This window comes from Bemisia tabaci, chromosome 8 (genome assembly GCF_918797505.1).
Source record: "Bemisia tabaci chromosome 8, PGI_BMITA_v3".
In the NCBI taxonomy this organism is placed as follows: domain Eukaryota; kingdom Metazoa; phylum Arthropoda; class Insecta; order Hemiptera; family Aleyrodidae; genus Bemisia; species Bemisia tabaci.
In genome coordinates this window covers 11,770,124-11,794,926 of record NC_092800.1, presented here as the reverse complement: position 1 = coordinate 11,794,926, position 24,803 = coordinate 11,770,124, and the positions used below count along the sequence as shown (strand labels likewise).

At 36.5% G+C, this 24,803-nt stretch overlaps 1 protein-coding gene across 1 annotated transcript in view; it reads left to right on the top strand.

Annotated features, from left to right (window-relative positions):
• Nucleotides 1-17,473, top strand: part of Apoltp (Apolipoprotein lipid transfer particle) — a 53,302-nt gene extending 35,829 nt beyond the window's left edge. Inside the window, exons 39-56 of the mRNA XM_019047709.2 lie at nucleotides 483-609; nucleotides 1,371-1,550; nucleotides 2,040-2,185; nucleotides 2,624-2,857; nucleotides 3,850-4,048; nucleotides 4,730-4,932; nucleotides 5,185-5,334; nucleotides 6,064-6,232; nucleotides 6,663-6,981; nucleotides 7,313-7,446; nucleotides 7,788-10,798; nucleotides 11,455-11,655; nucleotides 11,992-12,116; nucleotides 12,822-12,943; nucleotides 13,415-13,526; nucleotides 13,855-13,986; nucleotides 14,650-14,852; nucleotides 15,777-17,473. Of these exons, the coding sequence (XP_018903254.2) occupies nucleotides 483-609; nucleotides 1,371-1,550; nucleotides 2,040-2,185; nucleotides 2,624-2,857; nucleotides 3,850-4,048; nucleotides 4,730-4,932; nucleotides 5,185-5,334; nucleotides 6,064-6,232; nucleotides 6,663-6,981; nucleotides 7,313-7,446; nucleotides 7,788-10,798; nucleotides 11,455-11,655; nucleotides 11,992-12,116; nucleotides 12,822-12,943; nucleotides 13,415-13,526; nucleotides 13,855-13,986; nucleotides 14,650-14,852; nucleotides 15,777-15,809 (5,800 nt within the window). The 3' untranslated portion in view covers nucleotides 15,810-17,473. The remainder of the gene's footprint in view (nucleotides 1-482; nucleotides 610-1,370; nucleotides 1,551-2,039; nucleotides 2,186-2,623; nucleotides 2,858-3,849; nucleotides 4,049-4,729; nucleotides 4,933-5,184; nucleotides 5,335-6,063; nucleotides 6,233-6,662; nucleotides 6,982-7,312; nucleotides 7,447-7,787; nucleotides 10,799-11,454; nucleotides 11,656-11,991; nucleotides 12,117-12,821; nucleotides 12,944-13,414; nucleotides 13,527-13,854; nucleotides 13,987-14,649; nucleotides 14,853-15,776) is intronic.
• Nucleotides 17,474-24,803: the final 7,330 nt, after the last annotated feature.

Below are 24,803 nucleotides of genomic sequence, written 5' to 3'. Positions count from 1 at the left end.
CAACCCACTAGCCGAATCTCTCCCACAGCACTCCAAAATAAAAACTGGCTTTTAAAAGTTTTTTAAAGTCTTAGAAAGACGTTTCACCTCAATTAATGTATGTACTCATATTTTCAAAATTATCTCTATTGCTTTTTAGATTAATTGATTTCTTTTTGTGAACCCTTTTAAGTGTGATTCAGGTTTTTTATGAGGTATCTAATCGGCCAAATAAATGCATCAATGGCTAAATCAGGAAATCATGAAACTTTTTGATAAAAAATAAAGTTTGACAGGAAGCCTGCAATGCTGGAAAGCGAGATACGTGCCAAGTTTGATCATCTACACACTTTTTGATTGATCAGAAGCCTCCATTCCTGTCCGTCACTATTTTTGAGCGTGATTGGAGTCTTTATTGGCACTGCCAGTTTTTGCTGTTATCTGGGAGAGTACTTTTTTTTCCCTTTTTGATGGTATTCATGCTTTTCTCTCTTTCTCTGTAGAAATGTGCAGTTTGTTGGTGCTTTGAACAAGTCTGGGAAGCAGCAAAATATAGAAGCAACAATGATCTCTGATCAAACATATAAAATTGTGGGATGGGCAACTACAAGTGAACATGCCCCCTTATCTGTAAGTGATTTTTTATTTATCTTATATCATTGCTGTGGAAAAGCATGTCCCAGGAAGAAGGTGGCCTGCCATTGTAATTCATGTATTTTAGGGTTTGAATCAGGCTTTGCTGTTTCCAAAAGCCACCTTTTTATCTGTTTAAGAAAACTTTTAACGTTAATTCCTCTCATTTAATACTGCCTATTAGTATTTGGTTAATGAAAAGAAAAGTACAGAAGTTGCTAAATAACAGTAGCAAGTTTCTTGTTTCTTGCATTCGGTATCCAAGAGCACTATACCGTTCAATTTTCCATCACTGTCTGTGTTCTATTTTGATAGTGTCAGAAAATTTCTAACAAGCTCCCTGACCAGGTTTTCTCCTTATCATTTACAAAAATTGAGTACGGTGAAAGGGGTCTTTGACGAATACCTCACAGCAGAAACTTGTACCGACTGGAATTTTTTTATGGATTTGTGGGAACAAATGTACGTAAATGGATCTGCTCTCAACATGTCTATGTTCTATTAGATTTGGCTTCAAGCAGGTGCCCCTGTTATTCAAAACTTTCTTCATTTCTCCCATCAAATTCTTTCATTTGAAGATTGTAGATCCTTAACAGGTCTTGAAATGGAAATAATACCCCTCTCATTTTTATTTAAATTCACTGAGACATCCAACAGCTATTGATACTGGGTTGATTTGATTTTGGAAATGGTTCAGTTTAAATAAAGCCGGGGTAATGTGTGTATTTTCACTTTGCTTTTCTTTTTTTTTCCATCAGTTCAAAATAAAATTAATGAAGAATGATAGATCGGAGGAAGTAGGAAGCATCATTATGTACATCAAAAGAAGAGATGATGGCTTTGAGATTGAAACAATGTTGCAGTACGAAGATCGGATGGTCGAGTTTGAAAGTAAATTGAAGTATCATTCACCAGAGGCAAAAATGGTCAACATTTTGGTAAGAATCCTTTCATCGCAACGTTGACTTCTTCAATTCTTAAATCTATTATCCTGCTTTTTTTAATTTTCAATTGACTTGGTTCCTCAGTACCACAGAAATTACAAAGCAAAATGAAATTAGAAAAGTGACCATTGAGGGAGCTGGAAAGAACCACAGTTCCAAAATTGGCAAATTTTGTTAAATTGACGTGAGGAAGCAGTGAAAAAAAAAAAAAAATACAGATCCACGTCGAGAGTCATTATAGATTTGATAATTTTGCTGCTCAAATTTTGGTCTAAAATTGAAGTGTCATCTTAGGGAAACAAAGCTCATTCAAGCACAAACTTTCTCTCAAGACAGTAAGCTGTCTGTACGCTTCAACGGCATGTATTGTTAAGGAGTGCCCTCGGTGAAATGGCAAGCATCATTAAAAAGGATGAATTGATGTTTCAAATTTTCTTTTCTCTTTGCTCATTATCACGATTCTTATCCAATCTTCAATTTTAGATTTCATCCACACATCCAGACTACAAACGGTTGCAAGTTGACGGTCTACTTTTGGCAAAGCATTTCGGACAGTTCATAATGACAGTCAAAGGAGGCGTCGAGTCAAAATGGCTGGACACAACATACAATGCTCATCTCAAAGTCTGGTAATTTTTCCCTTTTCTTGTGTCCTTTATCTAAATATTATCCAATAAAGTGTACCTCAAAGGTGTACCTATAACAAGTTAAGTACTCAAATCATCACCTTCCGCCCAAAGTATCACAAGTGCCACTCGACATTTCAAAATTTCCATTTATTTCTTTACTGCTGTTTTATTTTTTTACAGAGAAATTATTGGTTGAATCTGTTTGAAAATTTTTCTGAATTTTATCGGCAGCACAAAGAAAATTTCACTGCATTTTCAGACAACTTCATTGAAAAATTTCTCTTTAAAAAAATAAAATGGCGGCGGGAATTTTTAAACGTCGCATGACGCTTGCGATACTTTGGCGGGAAGGTGATGGAATAAGCTTTTTATCATTTTTTTGGTTTAGAAAATATTTTCCAAAGTGGTAATTTAAAATTTTCTCCTTTAAAATTTCAGGACCGAGCAAGAGAAAGGCATCCTGCTGTCGTCCATTGACTCCTCTCAGTTATCGAGTAATACGCAGTTTGTTTGGATCTGGAAGTCGGAAGCTTTCCATACGAGTTTCAATAGTTTCTTCCGATATAACGGTCTCACGCAACAGTTCCTGTCAAAGGTTTTCTTCTGGAATCCAAATGAAGATTTCAAAAGTATTTGCATGGGAAGTCAAATAAACAACAACGATAATTGGGTGTAAGTTTTCTGATGCATTCTCACGTAAGAATCCACTTTCGAGAAAAAACCCTTGAAATTCTTTCAACTTTTTATCTCTAACGCCTTTTTCCATTTTCTTAAGACCAAGTAATGCAAAAAATTAGAGAATATCAGTGAATTTACCGTCCTGTCAATGAGGGTTTCATCAACTATGTCATTCACTACGGCAAGGACTATTACAGATTTTAGTGGATTTTACCAGAGATTTTAAAACATTCACAGGGAATTAAAGAGCTTTTACAAGCTTTTTCATTAATGAGTTGTCCTGTGCAAGGAGGTCGTAGTATTTTTTAGTGATTTCAAAAACTTGTAACCGTCCATGGGTTAAGGCGCCTCAGTTCACAAAACCTCTATTTTGAGTTACCTATTGGTGCTAGAACATTGAGAGTTAGTCTATGAACACTCTAGGACATTTTAACGCACAAAAATGTCTAACCAAACGGAAATCATGGTTTTTGAAACATGCAACTAAAAAAATTCAGTTTTGAAAACTATTTAAAATTCCAATTAGCCGTGTTTAGGGCTTGAAATTTTATGTCTTCTTTAAGCGCAATAATGAACTAAACTGCTGGCAACATATTCTTGAAGACACTAAATGGAAACCCTGGTTTAATTTACAAAGAAAAATATTTTTGACCCTACTTAGCAAAAATTGTTTCATTGAAAATTGGCCTGTTGCTGCATAAAGAAGAGTTGATTTTTTATAGAAAATGTCTTAAAAATAACCATGAACTCATCAAGCAAGTCTGAAATACACTCCTAACTTCACAATGAAGTAAGTAAGAAATATGCGTTTCTTTAAGCTTCTCGTTTCAAAAACGATACTATGGCATAGGTGAATATTTCGTAAGAGGAGTTATTCCATCCAATCATTCCAACTGAAACAAAAACTTAATTCACGTTTTTCGGCACTGCATCATTCATTGTTCATTTCATTGTTCAATTCTTGACTTGATACTTTTCACTCTCAGGTTCACGGCTAATGCGACAGTTTTAGCACCATCCTCAACGAACTGCAGTTTCACATCGTATTTTCAACTGCCTGACAACAGAGAAATGCTTCACGTAATGGTTGGCAAACTTCTCCTCCTGGACCAATACAATTTTATCAACCACGCTCTTCAATACTCAGTTTTCCCAAATCAAGTCAAATTTCGTACCTTCAGTGAGGTAAGTAGCAATTTACAGTAAAACGTTGATAACCCAACCTGATTCGTGCCAGGGCTAGGCTAGATGTAGAATAGGCAGATATTAATTAAAATATACTTTTATATTATTATAGTAGAATAAATGCACAGACCCTATTTAGCTTGAAATATGCAGTTAAGGATTTCAGTCAAGCTCCTCTTTGGGATTTTTAGGACACACCAGCTCTCTTTATTGTAAAAATTGGTTTCTTGAACTTTAGATCCCTCAAAAGAACGCCTGAAATTTAAAATTAAGGACGATAATTTTTGGTCCAGATCTTAGTAATTTGGATAGCTAAGGTTTACGGTAAAGCCTAAGCAGAACTATCTGAGCAGATGTTAAAATGTCCAATTGTAGTCAGCAAATTGATTTGACCCAATACCTCATAGTCCTACTGTAAACGTCTGATTGGTTTAGCATTCATGTTTTTAATCAGTTCCTTCAAATGTATAAGGTAAAGTGATAGTTGGCTCTGAGTAATTTTATCAATTTTTTTCATAACGACATCACAATGAAGGATAAATTTGAAGGTTTTTAAAATTATGTGGTTTTTTCAAAGCACATCATTACTCATTTTAAAGCTTCCCATCCATAAGTCCTTCAATTCCAAATTTAATCAAGTTTACTCAACTGATAATTGCTTTCCTCCTCTTTCAATTTCAGCTTCAAATTTCTCCTGACGAAATGAATGGCCTCATCCTCTTGCAAAACAAAGAAGAAGTCCCACCATTCTTCTTGAACAGCTTCAAAGCAAAGATCGTCAAAGGAGTGTACAATGTTACCAATGTTCTCAGTACGGTTCTGCTCAGACGAAGCCTCGTCTCTTTCCTTGAGTACAAGAAGCCTTCCTCCAGACACATTATCAAGTTAGTCCAATTTTTATTTTACGTTATCATATTCCTGAAAGGAAAGACTTGTATCACTGTAAATGAAAAGTCAAAAGTCAAAAGTTCAGCTCATTTTAATATGTCAATAGCTTCACATTAAAATCTATTGATTATCATCATTACAAAAGGAAGAAACAAATTATGCATCCAGCAACTCGTCTTTTTCAACTTGTTTTTGAAAAATCTTGAATCTACAAATGTTATAATTTTGTTTTCCAAATATTTTTGCAGTTTGAGATTGTATAACCCTGTCCCGAACCTGATTGCCAAAGCATTTGTCGATTTTGAATCATTTAATAATTTGGCAGCTTCCGTGAACAGCACAACACCATTTCCCTCTATACCTCATTTAGGAATCGACCTCAAAGCTATCACCACTGAGTAAGTATTCTTCATTCTAGTTCTTTAATCCTTGCAATGTTACGGCTAACGCAGCTAAGTTTACCATGTTAAATCCAGCATTTTGTAAATTTCTGGGTTGCAGAATTTGTTCCACCAAGTAACCGACTGGTTAAATTTTGGCCATCAGGAGAAATATGAAGGAAGTAGAAATTTTATTTCTTCACTGTCATCTTCCCCTCTTACTATTAACATTATCTTGCCAATAATTTCAAAGAATAATTGTAAGTATAGCAATGCTGGAAATATCAACGTTGTAATCAAGTGAATATAAGGGTCAATCAAAACAAGTTTGATGTACAGTAATGCCATAATTATCCTATGATTTGTGGCAAGAGCTGTCAGATAATTATACCAGACCACCCTAAAAGACTGAAAAAATTACATTTCAGACTTTGTTGGTAACTAAAAAGCAAAAATGTCGCCAATTTTCTATTGCATTTTTACTAAATAGTCGTTTAATTTGAAAAAATACATAAAAAATCACATATTCATTCAATTATTCATGTCCAAAAAACCGGTTGTCATCAAGTCAGCTTACTTGTTTTTGACCAAAAAACTCAATTTTGACAATGTCAGATACCTGAAGCGTTGGATAATCAGTGGCCGAATAATCGAGGCATCACTGTTTACTGAAAAAGCCTACGCTCACTTTAAGTGTTAGACTCCATAGTATTCCACATTTCATCTAAAATTTTATTCTTTTTTAAGCATCAACTTTGAGCGCTATTTGAAGATCCTTTGGAAAAATAACTCTGCACTTTTCAATATGACTCACCACATGAAAGTTGGTCCAAGCAGTAATTTAACAAATGGAGTGGTGATGATTGAATTTCCTGTTGCCTCCCAACATATTGGAAAACTTGTTTATGGTTATGAGGTAAAGCTACTTTTTTGTTACCGCTTTTTATGGTGCATTGCACTATCTTTCCAATGAATGAATGAATGAATGAATGAATGAATGAATGAAAGTAATATGTACTAAGTATCTTTACATAGAAACTTTACAACCCTACCTAACCTTTACAATGGGATCAAAAAAAAAAAAACAAAAAAACAAAAAAAAATGTTAAGTATAAAATTTTCATCAAATTTTGTTTGGATAAATTTTCATTTGTTCAAGGGCAATTTTAAATGTGTACCATCCTTAGATTGAGAATTCGTGTTTTAAAGTCGAGTCTAAGAAGATGGAGAGAGCTCCCAAAGATTACTTCTACCATTCTTAGAGGAGCTTATCAATCCACATTATTTGGATTAATGCATCGGATTTTACCGATTTATTTTAAAGTATTCCGCATTTATTTTTAAAGGATTCTGGAAAGAAGCTGAGCGGGTTCTCTACAGTGATTTTCAACAATGAAAAAATCATAGACTCCAAAGTCTCTCGAGAAACATATTTTGGACCTCATTTCCGGGAAGATATCGTGAACCTGTCTTTGGACAACTATTTTGTTCCAATTGGAATTGGATACCTTGGTCAGCATAGTCAGCCAAATTTGAAAGTGAAGGACACTTTTGTCAATTTTAAGAGGATGGAGTTCTACAAGCTTCATAACAGAACGGCATTCAATCTTACAGGAGAGGTGTTGGTTAACCAGAATGCGACTGGAAGACTTGACAGCTTCAAATGTAAGTAATCATAATGCTTTTAAACTAAAAATTAAAGTTAACGTTTCAAAATATTAAAGACATTTGGAAGAAATTTCAACAATTAAACAGCAGTAGCCATTAAATTTTTATTGTTTTTGTGAATTCTCAAGTTTAAATTGAAGCATACAATTTCTCAATGAAAACAAACTAGTTAGCTGCCTCAGTTCAAAATATTTAACCCCCAATCCTGATACCTCTATATTATCTAATCAATAATTAAGTCTCAAGAAATCACTTATTTAAAGGCTGACATTCACTATCGATGATGACTACTAATTAATTACACCTTATTTCGTTTTTGTTTCCCTAGTAATGAATGCAAAGCGAAGTCTTGTAATGCAGTCATACCTGGGCAAAGATTATCACTATGAGCATAGAACGTTCCTGACACTGAGGAATGAATTATGGGCTGGATATGAAGTGAAATTGAGCAACAAAGAGACGGTAAGTTTTTGTGTGTTGAAAGTTCAAAGTTGTCAATTGAGATTAGTTTTTTATTCCAAGGAAAGGAGATTCTAGTTAATAGGCTTGTGCAACTCTGAGAGTATTCTTGCTGAAATTACCTGATGCCTCTTGTGTCAAAAATCTGTGGAAACCTAGAACACTATCAAAATCTTACGCATGTGAGAACGCCTTACACATTTTGACAAAACTAGTAAATCCAACGTTTGACAATAATTATCCGCACTCACGTAGGTTTTTTTTGTTTTTAAAGAATCCATGTCAATTACTTTGTCCACGGGAATATGGTCTCCTCATATCTAATTCCATATTGATTTTTTCAGACTTGGTTTGGCAAGGAGGTAGAATTCAAATTGACTTATCCTCTCAGAAATATCACTCTGATAGGGGACTTGATCCTTGGGGACTCATTCCTCAACTCTCAGTTAACGGTGAACTCGGACACAATATACAGCGCCAAGACAGTAGGAACAGGACTAACTTGGAAACGTATGAGTACATCTGCTGATCATCATCAAGCAGTCGTCATGATCACCCATCCCTCCCTCAAAAAGAACATAACACTAACCGGAAATTATGTGCAGTACAACTATTCACAAGCAGACTTAAAGTTGGTACTCGAATACTCCTTAGACCGCAACAAGAAAGTCGAAATTCTCGGAAACTTATTGGACAACTCATCATCAAGTGGCTATGACTATTCGCTAACTTTCAACGGAAAGCATCCTGCAACAAGGTTCAAATTTGACTTACTCGGTTTGATGTCGTTGAACAACGAAAAATACGATGTTGCTGAGAACATCTCTTATAAAAGATCGTATCTGCCAACACAGTATTGGGATTCAAGAGCGTTGGTAAACTGGAAGAAGAACGAGGTGGAGTTCCAGAGGCATTCCTTGAGAAGTGTTGCCCATATGAAAGGAGCTTATGGGAAAATTAGCGGAGCACACCTTGTGAATATATCCATGATCAAAGACAAAAATGTGAAAGTTGTAGGATTCCTATACTTAAACCCCGAGAAAAAGTACACCAACATGATGGTCAACCTCACTCCAGATGAATCGGAGAGGTTGCTGATGGAAGGCACCATGGGCGACAATCGGAATGTGATGCTTGATGTATGGAGGGTCTATGATGATCTAGTCATATCCGACCTGAAATTTTACGTGGCGCTTAATCATTCTCGCCTTTTGTCGTCAGCTATAATCTGGCGTCCTGAAAATCAAAACGAAATTCTGGCCTCTTGCTACGGACTTGTATCCTATGTTTGGGATTATGTGCATGAAACATCAGAATTTTGGACATCCTACATTAAGTCAGAGATCGCAGATTCCGTCGCTGATATTTGGTTTGATGCCAAACCTATTGTCCAAGATTTTATCGATGACATTGGTAATTTGAAAGTCTTGCAAGATGATATAAATTATTTCAAAAAACAATTGAATGACTCGTACAATGCAAATGAGTTTTTCATGAAAGATATCCACACTTTCTACCTTGTACTTGCGGAGGAGATGTTGTTCAAAGACCAACTCAACTCTTTGCCCAAAATATTCAATGAGCTTTGGGAAATTATGGGAGAAACTGGACAGACAATTCGGAAGTCCATTCTTTGGATTGTTGAGACGTCCAAAAGAATTTATGAAAAGTTTGCCGAAGTGATTCGAAATTTCCTAAAAGGCGACACTCTGAATCAGATCTCTGAGTTTGCATCAAAGGTTATGATTAAGTATGATAAGATGATCAAGGATATGCACGTTTCGTTTTTAATGTATATTGAGCGTTTGTGGAGTGAGACGGGTTCGGTGATGGTGGACTATTGGCACAGATTCCTGCGAAATGTGGAGCCAATGTTCATTCAGGTGGTTCACCATCTTGAAACTGTTGTTTGGAACACTTGTAAACAGATCATAGAGTTCATTTACGAGAAGCGCCTTGAATTATTGAATTCAACAATTTTCGCCAAAAATTCAAACTTGTCTATGGAACTGGATGCATTTTACAAGGATCTGACAAAGAATGATATAGTATACAACTTTAAAAAATACACTGGAATACTCCTCCGCTTGTTAAAAGATCGTTACTTCTCACTTGTGCCTTTTGGCAATGAGCTAAATGCAATTGCTCTGGAAATAGGCACAGAATTGAAAGAGTTGTATAAACTTCCAGTTATTACGTTTGCCGTTGAAAACGTTCAAATGGTATACTCCCAAATAATGTGGGTTTACGATTACTTCCAAATCAGTCAAAAATTACAGCAAGCTGTTCCTCTCCTTTACCGAAAAATGAATGATTACCTCCACACCTCACTGCAAAACGAGCTTATGAATCACAAGACAAAAACAAAATTCATTTTTGACCCTGAGAATGGTGTGATTGAGTTAACTCAAAAGTTGCCTATGCCATGGCATGCTTTCAACGAAACTCCTAATTTTGAATATGTTGCAGAATATAGAGCATTTGTCAATGTTCAGAAATTCTTCACTCCATCCAACATTTCATTTTGGAGTTTATACAACAAGTGCTCGCCATATTTAGACCCAAGTAACTGGCTTCCTCCATTCAAATCGTATGCAATCATAGCAGGACCCAGGCATTTCCTTACTTTGGACCATAAACTGTACGAATTCCGAGGAATGTGCAGCTATCTCTTAGCAAAGGACTTTTTGAACAATGAGTTCTCTCTAGTTCTTCAGTATGATCGCACTGCTCCGAAGAACTACTACATGCTAACCCTAATCACGGAGGGTCGAACAATCACAATTGATCTCTACAGAGATGCAGTAGACATTTCAGATATGAATTTGAAACAAATGCCCACTCAGATTAATGGTCTAGCCATCTATCAAGAAAATAGTAGGGTGATTGTCGATAGCAGCAGAGGTTTTAGCCTGGAGTGTAATCTGAAATTTGATATTTGTTTGCTCCAATTATCTGGCTGGTTCCATGGTAAGACAGCTGGTTTACTAGGCACCATGGATAACGAGCAGTTTACAGACTTCATGACTTCTGAGGAAACTGTGGCGAAAGATGTTAACTTATTCACACAAAGTTGGTCTATTAACTCTGGTAGCGATATCTGTCTTCCGATGTTCTCCTCAGCACGGAAAAAGTATCAGCCTGTGGAGCTGGTCGCTCTTTGCGATTCTCTCTTCCGCAGTAAAGCATCTGGGTTTGCTTCGTGTTTCTCTGTTGTTGATCCACACCCTTATAATGAAATGTGTAGGCAAATCAGCTCAGGAGAAGAAACAGAGTACTGCACCTCAGCTGTGACATACGCCAAAGCGTGTGCCATGGAAAATTCGCCATTGCAGCTCCCACATGACTGTGTCAGGTAAGAATTGATCAGATTTCTATAGTTTATATCTCGTTTCTGTCCACAAAGAAACAAACAGGAAGGAGAGAGAGAAAAAAAATATTATGTAGAGTAAATAGAGCATAACAATGTCAAAAGTGCGGAATTATGTATCTCCATTCGCAATGTTGCAGACTTCCTATCATACTTTATTTTGCCTTAGAAAACTAATTGACGTAATTTTTTTATTTTTTTTTTTCAATTAGCAGAATAATCTTTAACTTTCAAGCTGTTAAATTGGTTGGTTTCTCTCTGAAATTGAAGTAGTATCACCGCAAACTGAAAACTGACATAAATATTTGATGTCCGGTGTTATGACAATATCGAATTATTTTTTTTGCAGTGTACTTTCCAGTCAACTTTTTGTCTGTTTTTGTCGGATGAAAAATTGAATGGTCTGAATTATGCTTAACACAAAAGCGCGACAAGAGAACTGAATAATCTTTTTCAATTAGATATGAGTTCTTATCCCAGAACCAAGATTTCTAGTTAAAAAGATGCGTACTTCTCTCATGTAAATATCATTATCTAAAAACTGAAACTAAACTTTTAAACAGTGATGTACATCATTTGCCCTTGAATCAGCCAAAATAACTGAACTTTTTGTGTGTTCTTTTTGTCTTTCTTCTATCTAGGTGTATCTTGCCGAATAATTCCACACTAACTGAAGGTGACCTGATAAACTTAAAAGCAGATGAGATACCCAAATCAGCAGATGTTATCCTCATCATCGAGGCTAAAGAGTGTAACAAACTGATTACAGAACGCAAGAGTATTGGCTCTTTACTGAATACGCTGGAGAAAGAATTGCAAGAATGTGGAATAACAAACAATAGGTAATTGTTACATGACCTGCTTCCTTAAAACTGTAAAAACTGCAGGGTTGTATGCAAGAGATGAAACTGAATATGGTTTAAAATGGGTTTTTACTCCTGAGTAGAATAATTTAAGCAGGGCCTTTTGTCCATTGATATTAAAAAGCAACGTTAACTTCAAAGCAAAGTAATAGGAGTAATTGTCAAGATACTGGATAAAAGAAAAAGAACAAAAAGTAGAAAGATAGCCTGATTTTGCGGTTCAAATTTGTGAAAGGTTCATACATTCATTTGTAATCAGGTGTACATTGTAAATTGTATCAATTTTATTAAATCTTATTTTACAATTTTGTATAGGTTTTCAGTTGTTGTTTTTGGAGGCAATGGTGTTTACAGCAAACCTCGCAACATCATCATAAATGACGATGTCTTTACTGATTCACCATCTGCTGTCTTGCCCCATGTCGCAAGCATCCCTACAGGTAAATTTCTAGAACCACCTTCAAGTGATGGGGAAAAAAAACGCTAAAAGCTTCGGCAGACAACTGTATTTGCCATGCTCAAAAGTATTCAGAGCGTTTTGATTCTCTTTGTTATGCAATGTGGAAATTTGTATGTCTCATGGTCGAAATTCTGAATTAGCCCTAAAGACATTGGCACATAAAGCAATCTTAACATTTACCGTCCTCGGTTTTCAGCCCTCTCAGTTTTTTGTCTAAGTTTTTAAAACCAAACTGTGAAATAATCCTGAACCTTCGGGAATGTCTTAGTCCGTCATTTTTTTTTTTTTTTTTTTTTTTTTTTTTGCTCACATGAATTTCTTCTTACGAACTTTCAGGATCTGAATATGACCTCCCCAAGTAAACTTGATTTTTTATTTTAATGGTCGGTGCATTTCAGAACACAGATGGTCTTGGTGCAGGACAAATTCATTATTTGATTACTTACAAGGGCGGAGCAGGAAATAGCGCACATGTGTAAATATTTAATGCAGAGGCAATGCGTTGAATAGATGAGTTGATGAGTATTTAATGTTGTTTTTGGGTAAGGTCAATAATTATGAATAATTTGTTTTGGGTGAACAGACCAATTCTCATAAATTCTTCTTCATAAGATATTCTTAATCCAACATCCAGGTTGTAATTTATTTTGCGAACTATTATTGATATTTATTTCCTAATTTACAGGTAATGGAAGCTCTGATATCTATGAAGCTCTTTTATTTGCTTCTAAAATGTTTTTCCGTCCAGGAGCGTCCAAAGTTTTTATCCTGCTTCCCTGCTCCTCTTGCAACCCTAGCGATATGAGGGTAAGATAAATTAGTTTGCTTTTATCAAATTCTACAGACGAAATTTCGAGCAATGATTAGGCTCTCTTTAAAAGTCTAAAATCAAATTTATTTGGGCCTTCGCCTTTTGATGTGCTTTGAAATTTTCAAATTTGAAGTTCTGGCTCCTATAATTTTTTAATTTTCTTACAAAAATTAAAAGTTTATCCTGGCTTTGTAATTTCCGAAAATGTATTGATACTATTCATAAATATCTTAATCTATATTTTAATTGCTCTAATCGAAATGTGAACTTTTTTTTTTCTCTCATCGAAAAAAAAAAAAAAAAAATTATCAAAATGAAAAATTGTACTTGTTTCCCATGAAAAATTACACTGCATTCTAAGAATCGGATCACAGCATTTTATGCATACATCCTTGTTCTTTTCTTCTTTAACCATCTTTACCATTTATAGTATGTACAATTAAAAAGTTTTGCCATTATGTTTGCAGCTTGACCATTCTGTCATTCATCAGGCTCTCTCTGATCTGGGAATCACCCTGCATGTGTTAATGGATCAAGACTTTAATCTAGAAAAATCAAAAGTAAATAAAATCTTTTATGGTGAGTGAAATTTCATTTTTATTTAAGACTATTTACATCCGTCTATTTTTAACCTTTTTTCCCTGTAATCATGCGACTGCTGTATGTCACATAGTCACAAGTGAGAAAGAATAGATATATGACTCTATATTATTTCTCTGGCCATTAAGCTGCAAGAAAACGTGGAATGGTTCTTGGACCTTTTTTGACATCAGGGAACCAGTGTCTGATGATTTTATTTCGTTGAACAGTGAAGTTTGAGTCATGATTCTACGATGATCTCTCTCTTTTAGAGAATAAAGTTCTCTTTCTGATACCAGTAAGATAAAAAAAAAATTCTGTTTCTCAGGTTTGGATGCGTTCACAGCCTACACCAAAAATGATTTCAAACAGCTGAAAGGCGAAGTGGATCTCAAACGCCAAGTGAAACTGTCGAAATCGGTTCTGGGCTATTGTATCCCTCTCGCGCTTGAGACAAATGGTAAGCTTCTGATGATTTTCTCTTATAATTTCTTAATAATTTTGAAGTCCCACTTCTCTCACAATCTATAAATGACATGTACTTTTTTAACTCTGATTAGCTTCTTTTCCATCTAACATTGACTTCCAACTTAAAAGTGGCCTGTTTCAGCCAGTATTATCCATGTTCAAAATTTGGATACAAGGTAGCCAAATATGTAGGATACTTGTTGATTTTGGGGACAGTCGCAGATATTGATGTGCAATTGGGGTGAAACTTTTCAAAATAAAAGTGAGAATCATTTGGAGGGGGGGGGGGGGGGAGACTGTGCCTAGGGACTCGGGGCAACTTGAAAATCTGAAACAGAAACCCCTATCGAGTGGCACCTCATTGGGAAGAACACAAAAAAGTAAAATTTAAGGCAAAACTACAAGTTGCTATTCATTGAGGTAAATAAAACAAAGTTTCAGAAGTACAAAGTGAAAAAACCATCTAACTCTCTCATCTGATTAAATGTATAAAATCTCTCACAGTTTATATAATTCCGATCCTAAAACTAATAACATCGGAGAGTCGAACAATAGGAATCGAATATTGTAGAGTTGAAACCCTGAATTTTTTGTTTCTCCCAGAAAACCAACCTTATTTCATACGATTATTAAAGATTGAGTCTTTTCTTTCCAGGAACCTTATTCACCGCCAAGAAGCTAGAATCGGACAACATGAATGTGGTCAAAAAATTTGTTGGCGTGTTTGCTAAAAGAGTCGCACAGTCTGCTATGCCTAGCAGTTGTCAGTCTTGTGAATGTTTTGCTGATAATCATGGAATCAGTAAAATGAGCTGTTCTCCATGCTCTTCTTTCAAAATTGCACCACAGACTGATTTTGTAAGTGCTAAATTTTATTTTTCATTTATTTACAGGACTTATTTTATTCAAGCATGAAAAGGTTTGTGGGGTTTGATTATTGAAAGTCAAACAAAGATTCTTGCGTATTGACTTATTTTAGCTACCTACGCACAGACGTAAACTCAAAAGTGAGTTTCTCAGCTCTCTGCTTTATTTATTTTCTGACTGAAAACTAAACATTGGAAACGCTCAACATTTTCAGTAAACAGTCATCATGAAGTAAGAGAAACCAAACGAAGGTCCTGACTATCACAATTTGAGGAGCTTTCTGGAAAATAGGTTTGTATCGAAAAATCGTGTTTGGGAGAATGCATCTGAAGTTTTTACTTATACTCTCTGGCTACTAACGGTAACTTATATCGGTATTGGGAGTCCATGCTCCAATGTAAGTCACCATCAGCAGCCAGAAAGGCATTGCAGAAACTTCAAACGCATTTTCCTCAAACGGGATTTTTTGTCGTGGGCCCTTTTTCTGGAAAGCTCCTTAATTTGAAGTGTCACAGCAGAAACAGCAGAGTTCTGCACATCACATCATTTTCACAGTTAAGCATTTCATAGTATCGTTCTGTGATACAATATTTCTAGGCTGTTCTAAACTGTTATTTAAACAATATTTGTTGATTCTCCATTTTAAAAGTAAGTCAAGGGGCAATGACTTGGAATACTGCTTCATAACAATATTTTTGGTTTTGTTTGTTCGATATACAAGATGAGACCTTCCCAGTACAACTAATTTAGATTCTTTTTTTCAAAGATCGGCTGTCATTTCATTCTTTGCATAATTATTCTGTCTAATGGAAAAGCAAAACAATCCACAAAATTTTGGGAGAGAAATGTGAGTAAGTGTAACAAGTAAAATTCTGAAAACTCCTGAGTCAATAATTTTAAAATTTGGTGTTTCAGGATGATCAAGGAAGCACTGCAGTGGCTGCCTAGTTCAAGAACCTCCCACAGGACTTGTTGAGTTTGGAAAATAACTGCGGTAGCTCACCATTTTAAAAAAATGAGCCAAAAAATGGCCAAATTGTGCCAAATTTACTAAGCACAAATCTGTGACCAGTGTTATGAGGTTGAGGGTATCAAATGGTAATCTGAACAGCCCATTTGAATCAACAAACATGCATGCTTGCTTCTGTCGTGAACACCTGCTGATGATAAAGCTGCCCTCTAAGTGGAGAAGGATTAAGCCTTCAACGAAATTGTGACTGGACCCAAGAGACTCAGTCATAAAATTCAGGATTGGGTAATGCTCTACATTATACTAGTCAGCAACGTACATTTGTGATTGTACGAATAAAATTTCCACAGGTTACGATTTTTTGTATTGGACGTTAAGATTTTCGTAACCTGGTCACAGGTTTACTTTTAAAAATAATTACCTTTACAAATATAAATTATCAATTTCAATTTATTTTTACCTTTTAGAACTCTGTACTAGTCAAATACATACTCTTAATACAGTTTGATCCGATTGTCATAAGTATGGAAGCTTTAAAACTGGCTAAATCAGTAACATGTAGTCCTTTGCGATGACTTAATTGATTTGTCATTTAAACCTGTGGGAAAGGATCGATTTTCAAGGTGTCCACCTCGACAATGGATAGTTTACCATAAAGTCAAATGAGAAGTATCGGTAGTCCACGACTCAGGTCTTGTCCCTTGGCCTAAGTATGTTCCTTAATTAAGTGGTTTTTTTTTTTTTTTTTTCCCCCTAAACACAAGAACTATCTAGCTTGTAAGTTTACCATGTCGGGAAGTTAGAAAATGCACCATGGATTCCGGACAAAGTAAGAATTAAAGGGCCTGAAGATGTGTTCCCAGATTAAAAATTCATGAGGAACATGTTGGACGTACATAAAATGTCCAAAATTAACCCATAAGTGAGAAATTAGTGTTCATAGTTCAACATTTTATTCATAATCAATAAATTTAAGCTCTTCGCTCACAACAAAAAACCAAACGAGAAAAAACACTAAAATTATTTCTTTCTTTCTCCACCTTGTTACACAATAAACTATAGGTGTATCGGACATTGAAAACTAATAAAGTTTCTGCTATTAACCAGAGTTTGGTTCTACAAAAACTTCTAATCTTTTCCAAGCAAGTTTAACTCAAGATGCACCATCCACAACACAGATAAATTCAGAAAAAAATTATTTACTTGGAAAGCAAGCCACAATGTATGCAATAGCTGATCTAACGGAAGTAGACTTCGGCTTTTTGGCAGGTAGAAAAAAAGAATTACCGAGAACTATAAATATACTTTCTTATTAATGATTGAACTGTGAATTTTGATTATTTCAATCTGTCCTTTGTGTTTTCCGTAACATTTTTACTAGAAAACATGAATTTTAAAAGTTGAAACCACTAAGGTGGGTAATTATTATTTACCGGGTCCATACTCTGTAGGTATTATCAGCTTTTGCTGTAGTTCCCTAGCACTCCTCTTCTTTTTCTCTGGAAAAACTCTAGGAATACTCACTGATAACTTCATGAACAGCACTGGTCTTTTTTCTTATTAGCAGTGCTAAAATGTTTCTTTAAAAATTTGTCAATTTTTGTTACTGTTCTCTAATTACATTAAATATTTATTCCCAAAAGTTTGTTCTTATTCTCTAAAAACCTTAAAATGTTAAAAATCAGGAAATGGGATAATGAAAAGAGATCTCCTGGTCTCTAATATTTTTCTCATTAAAAAAATCTTCAAATTGAGGGGTCATAGTGGAAAAAGAGTTTTCAGGCGTTATATTTTAGTCTGTATGTAAAATTATATTGACAATATCGAAATGAGAACATTGAGAAAGAAGGGGAAGTTTCACGGTGACTCATTTTATGAATGAAATGTTACTTTCTTCTTTTGATTAATATTTTCAAATTGTCATGGGGGAATATTTGGTTTTATTTCTAACCTTAAAATTTTCGACATAAAATGTACCTTATACATATGTAAATATATATGTATATATTTTTTTCTTTTCAATGAAAATATTACTTCATTGAAAAACATTTACATTTTTAAAACGTGGCAAATATTTGTAAAACCTTTTCCAAGCAATGGCATTGATATTAATCTCAATGAGCCGCAGTTCTGTTGAAAGAAACTAGACAAAAATGAATTATAGAGGGGAAAAACCTAGAAAGCATGCAATTTTTGGTGTTAACCCATTTGTACATCAATCTCTTAGGGTCACATACGTCCAATTTTGAGAGTTTGGATGTAGGTACACCTAGTCCAGGCGTCTGGTAGCTAAAAATGAGGCTACCTGGAATTTAGGGTACACAGCGATTTTTTTGGCTTACATTATGTTTTTTGGGTCGCTGAATCCCAATCTGAAGTTTCCTACCGCGAATCTGGTGAGCATTTTCCGCCAAAAATATGGCCTAAAATGGCCTTTTTTGGCGGTTTTTTGGATATAGCGGCTACGCATGAGAGAAAGTCCCGGATTTAGTTAGGTAATGTTTTGAATAGCTGACAAAATATGGAAGAAAATGGTGTATACATATTCTAGGTTTGCTTAAAAATTGAGGAAGATACAACATCGTGAACATCGCGCCCATTCACGTTTTCGCGGCGCACCCGTCAACGCGCGATCCGGCTCGCCGCGGTCAGCCAAGTTCCGAGGCGTTCCAAAGTTCCGAGATCCGTGGTTCCTCAATTTTTGAGCAAACCTGGCATATTCATAAACATTTTCTTCCAAACTATTTCAGCTATTCAAAACACTAACTAAATCCGGGACTTTTTCTCATGCGTAGCCGCTATATAAAAAAAACCGCAAAAAAAGGCCTTTTTAGGCAATTTTTTCAATATGGCGGAAAATGCTCACCAGATACGCAGTAGGAAACTTCAGATTCGGATTCAGCGACCCAAAAAACATAAAGTAAGCCAAAAAAATCGCTGTGTACCCAAAGTTCCAGGTAGACTTACCAGGCGCCTGGACTATGGTATAGCGTCACCGCTTGGTTTCTCGGTTTTCCTGTGCCGCTACTGCAGTTTCGACCGTTTTAGCAGTAGTTTAAGGGCGCTAAAACCAGGGTTGTATTTCGCAAATGGATAACTTTTGCAGAATAATTAAAAATTAAGAAGCAGGAGTAATTTAACTAAATAATAAAGGGTACTCAAATCAAAAATGTAATGCAAAACAATTTGGAAAATCTCGTCATGTAAATACAGAAGATTCGAAAACGCCTTCTATTGAGGCGTGATACCTCACGCGTTCCGGATAGTTCGAATAGTTGTATCCCTGCGCCTTAGGAAGGCGATGGTAGCTTAATATTGAAGTAGCGTATTCACGTGGTTTCTCGGTTTTCCTGTGCCGCTATTGCAGTTTCGACCTTTTAGACAGTAGTTTAAGGGTGCTAAAGACGCGATTGTAAATCGCAAATAGATAGTTTTTGCAAAATAATTAAAAATTAAGAAGCAGGAGTAATTTAACTAAATAATAAAGGGTACTCAAATCAATAATATAATGCAAAACAATATGGAAAATCTCGTCATGTAAATACAAAAGATTCGAAAACGCCTTCAATTGAGGTGTGATACCTCACGCGTTCCGGAGAGTTCGAATAGTTGTATCCCTGCGCCTTAGCAAAGCGATGGAAGATTAATGTTGAAGCACCTTTCCCGCCAGCCATTTCGGGTTATTCCTTTGCCGGTACTGCAGTTTTGACCGCATGGTGTAAGGGCGCTCAAGCTAAGCTAGTATCTAGCAAATGGATAATTTTACGGATGGATATTTGATTGTGATGGATACTTTTATTTGGACTTAGTTAATGGTTTGAATAGCTGACATAATTTGGAGGAAAATGTTGTATACATATGCTAGGTTTGCTTAAAAATTGAGGAAGATACAGCATCGTGCCCAATCACGTTTTCGCGGCGCACTCGTCAACGCGCGATCCGGCTCGCCGCGATGAGCCAAGTTCTGAAGCGTTCCAAAGTTCCGAGATCCGTGGTTCCTTAATTTTTGAGCAAACCTAGCATATTCATAACCATTTTCTTCCAAATTGTTTCAGCTATCGAAAACATTAACTATATCCGGGGCTTTTTCTCATGCGTAGCCGCTATATAAAAAAAACCGCAAAAAAGCCTTTTTAGGCAATTTTTTTCAATATGGAGGAAAATGCTCACCAGATACACGGTAAGAAACTTCAGATTCGGATTCAGCGACCCAAAAAATATAATGTAAGCCAAAAAAATAGCTGTGTACCCAAAATTCCAGGTACACTTACCGGGCGCCTGGACTATAGCGTCACCGCTTGGTTTCTCGGTTTTCCTGTGCCGCTTCTGCAGTTTCGACAGTTTAGGCCGTAGTTTAAGGGCGCTAAAGCCAGGGTTGTATTTCACAAATTGATAATTTTTGTAGAAAAATCAAAAATTAAGAAGCAGGAGATTTATAACTGAATAATAAAAGGAACTCAAACCTGCAATATAATACAAAACGATTTGGAAAATCTCGCCATGTTAATACAGAAGATTCGAAAACGCCTTCAATTGAGGCGTGATACCTAACGCGTTCCGGAGAGTTCGAATAGTTGTATCCCTGCGCCTTAGGAAGGCGAAAAGCATAATATTGAAGTAGCGTAATCACGTGGTTTCTCGGTTTTCCTGTGCCGCTACTGTAGTTTCGACCGTTTAGGCAGTAGTTTCAGGGCGCTAAAACCAGGGTTGTATTTCGCAAATGGATAACTTTTGCAGAATAATCCCATCCCATCCCATCCCACCTATAGTTACCGGATCTATGTGAGCAATTCTTTCGTTCACGATAACTATTGTTAGATTTACGTTAGCTGTCTCAAATTTTGTAATTTTGTCTATTTTGATCTGATGAAGAACTGTATAGATTTTCGGTTGATAGTCGCAAAGAGTCGCATCAAGTCCCCATCACCGCCGACCAACGCGTACTTGTCGATCGAATGAACTACAGGTATTATGCGTAGGAAGTCAAAACGCCTTCAATTTTTTGAACGCAATACGGACATCCGTCGAGGTTGTATAGTTGTATAAAGGCGCCGTAGCAAGCGCGTCCCATTGTTTATCGTTACAGACGAATATAAGTTGAGAGAGGCCAGTCATAATGCGTTCAATTTTATACATACGTATTTTCGGGCGAAGTGAGAGACGACGTCTCTCCATTTGCGACGTTGCAGACTTCCTCAGAAATTTTATTTTTCGTTCGAGAAGCTGGTAAACATGAAACTCCCATCCGGATCTATGTCAGCAATTCTTTCGTTCACGATAACTATCGTTAGATTTACGTTAGCTGTCTCAAATTTTGTAATTTTGTCTATTTTGATCTGATGAAGAACTGTATAGATTTTCGGTTGATAGTCGCATATAGTCGCATCAAGTCCCCGTCACCGCCGACCAACGCGTACTTGTCGATCGAATGAACTACAGGTATTATGCGTAGGAAGTCAAAACGCCTTCAATTTTTTGAACGCAATACGGACATCCGTCGAGGTTGTATAGTTGTATAAAGGCGCCGTAGCAAGCGCGTCCCATTGTTTATCGTTACAGACGAATATAAGTTGAGAGAGGCCAGTCATAATGCGTTCAATTTTATACATACGTATTTTCGGGCGAAGTGAGAGACGACGTCTCTCCATTTGCGACGTTGCAGACTTCCTCAGAAATTTTATTTTTCGTTCGAGAAGCTGGTAAACATGAAACTTAAATTCTCCATGATTTTTCGTATTCGATAGCTGAAGATTTGGTTCAAAATTTAAAGTCGTAAATTTGGATTGTTTCTCATGGAAGAGATGAATTAAGAACGGAAATTTTGAAACACCGCAATGGAGATACGTCGTTTCGCACTTCAGTCGGACCCATACGGACATCCAACAAGCTTAAATAGTCGCATCAAATCCCCGTCACCGCCGACCAACGCGTTTGTCGATCGAACCAACTACAGGTATTATGCGTAGGAAGTCAAAACGCCTTCAATTTTTTGAACGCAATACGGACATCCGATGTTGATGAATCGATGAATCGATTGTTTCTCATGGAAGAGATGTAATGAGATGATGAGAAGGTTCCATGATCAGGAGTATTTTAACTAAATAATAAAGGGTAATCAAATCTAAATAATAATGTAAAACAATTCCGAAAATCTTGTCTTGTAAATACAGCAGATTCGAAAACGCCCTCAATTGAGGCGTGATACCTCACGCGTTCCGGAGAGTTCAAATAGTTGTATCCCTGCGCCTTAGGAAGGCGATGGAAGCTTAATATTGAAGTAGCGTCTCCGCGTGGTCTCTCGGTTGTCCTGTGCCGCTACTGCAGTTTCGACCGTTTAGGCAGTAGTTTAAGGGTGCTGAAGCCAGGATTGTTTTTCGCAAATTGATACTTTTTGCAGAATAATAAAAAATTAAGAAGCAGGAGTAATTTCAATAAATAATGAAGGGTAATCAAATCTAAAAAATAATGCAAAACAATTTGGAAAATCTCTTCATGTAATTATAGAAGATTCGAAAACGCCTTCAATTGAGGCGTGATACCTCACGCGTTCCGGAAAGTTCAAATAGTTGTATCCTTGCGCCTTAGGAAGGCGATGGCAGCTTAAAATTGAAGTAGCGTCATCGCGTGGTTTCTCGGTTTTTCTGTGCCGCTACTGCAGTTTCGACCGTTAATGCCGTGGTTTAAAGAAGCTAAAGACGGGATTGTACATCGCAAATACATAATTTCTGCAGAATATATAAAAATTAAGGGCAGGATTGTTTTTCGCAAATTGATACTTTTTGCAGAATAATCGAAAATTAAGAAGCAGGAGTAATTTCAATAAATAATAAAGGGTAATCAAATAAACAATATTATACAAAACGATTTGGAAAATCTCGTCATGTAAATACAGAAGATTCGAAAACGCCTTCAATTGAGGTGTGATACCTCACGCGTTCCTAAGAGTTCAAATAGTTGTATCCCTGCGCCTTAGGAAGGCGATGGAAGCTTAATATGGAAGTAGCGTCTCCGCGTGGTCTCTCGGTTGTCCTGTGCCGCTACTGCAGTTTCGACCGTTAAGGCCGTAGTTCAAGGGCGCTGAAGACGGGATTGTACATCGCAAATACATAATTTCTGCACAAAAATCGAAAATTAAGAAGCAGGAGTAATTTAACTAAATAATAAAGGATAATCAAATCTAAAACAAGCGGGAAAGTTCTAATACTGTCGTATTAGAAAAGCGCTCAGGTGTTAGTGAATGTATTTAATGAAGAAAGGACGTATAAACTCCGTCGACTTGGCTGGGAAATGGAAATAAAACATCAGCTGATAGCAACCAAAGGTTACCAAGGAAACCGTAAACGCGAATTTTTGTTTCCCGAAAATGAGCTCAGTTGAGCTCATCAGGCGCGTTTTTTTAGGCTTCATTTGAGTTCAACGATCAATTTCCATAAGAATTACTCTACCGCTAAAAAATTGTCTTAAAGACAAACGATCGAAACTATACCTGCGCATTACGTTAAAAGCATAAAATACAGTTTTCACAGCATTATTTATTTTAAAAATGGATCCCCCAAAAAGCCTACACATCGATGAGCTGGTGCGCCATTTAAACGCATTAGCACTAGTATACTAGTACTCAGAGGCAATTCGAAATCAAAAAGCGCTGTCTATCGGCTGAGCGCTTAAAATAATGCAAAACAATTTGCAAAATCTCGTCATTTAAATACAGAAGATTCGAAAACGCCTTCAATTGAGGCGTGATACCTCACGCGTTCCGGAGAGTTCAAATAGTTGTATCCCTGCGCCTTAGGAAGGCGATGGAAGCTTAATATTGAAGTAGCGTCACCGCTTGGTTTCTCGATTTTCCTGTGCCGCTACTGCAGTTTCGATCGTTAAGGCCGTTGTTTAAGGGCGCTAAAAACGGGATTGTACATCGCAAATACATAATTTCTGCACAAAAATCGAAAATTAAGAAGCAGGAGTAGTTTAACTCCTGCTTCTTAATAAAAGGAACTGAAATCTATACAATATAATACAAAACGATTTGGAAAATCTCGTCATGTAAATACAGAAGATTCGAAAACGCCTTCTATTAAGGCGTTATACCTCACGCGTTCCGGAGGGTTCAAATAGTTGTATCCCTGCGCCTTAGCAAGGCGATGGAAGCTTCATATTGAAGTAGCGTCTCCGCGTGGTCTCTCGGTTGTCCTGTGCCGCTACTGCAGTTTCGACCGTTTAGCCAGGATTTTTTTTCGTAAATTCATAATTTTTGCAGAAAAATCGAAAATTAAGAAGCAGGAGCAATTTAACTGAATAATAAAGGGTACTCAAATCTAAAATACAATGCAAAACAATTTGGAAAATCTCGTCATGTAAATACAGCAGATCCGAAAACGCCTTCAATTGAGGCGTGATACCTCACGCGTTCCGGAGAGTTTAAATAGTTGTATCCCTGCGCCTTAGCAAGGCGATGGAAGATTAATATTGAAGCAGCTTTCCCGCTGGCCATTTTGGGTTATTCCTTTGCCCGTACTGCAGTTTTGACCGCATAGTGTAAGGGCGCTCAAGCTAAGCTAGTATGTAGCAAATGGATACTTTTTACGGATGGATATTTGATTGTAATGGATACTTTTATTTGGATTTAGTTCATGTTTTCTGACATAATTTGGAGGAAAATGGTGTGTACATATGCTAGGTTTGCTTAAAAATTGAGGAAGATACAGCATCGTGAACATCGCGCCCATTTACGTTTTCGTGGCGCGCGCGTCAACGCGCGATCCGGCTCGCCGCGGTCAGCCAATTTCCGAAGCGTTCCAAAGTTCCGAGGTTCCGTGGTTCCTCAATTTTTGAGCAAACCTCGCATATTCATAACCATTTTCTTCCAAATTGTTTCAGCTATTCAAAAGTCAAAACATTAACTAAATACGGGACTTTTCCTCATGCGTAGCCGCTATATAAAAAAAAAAAAAAAAACCGCAAAAAAAACCTTT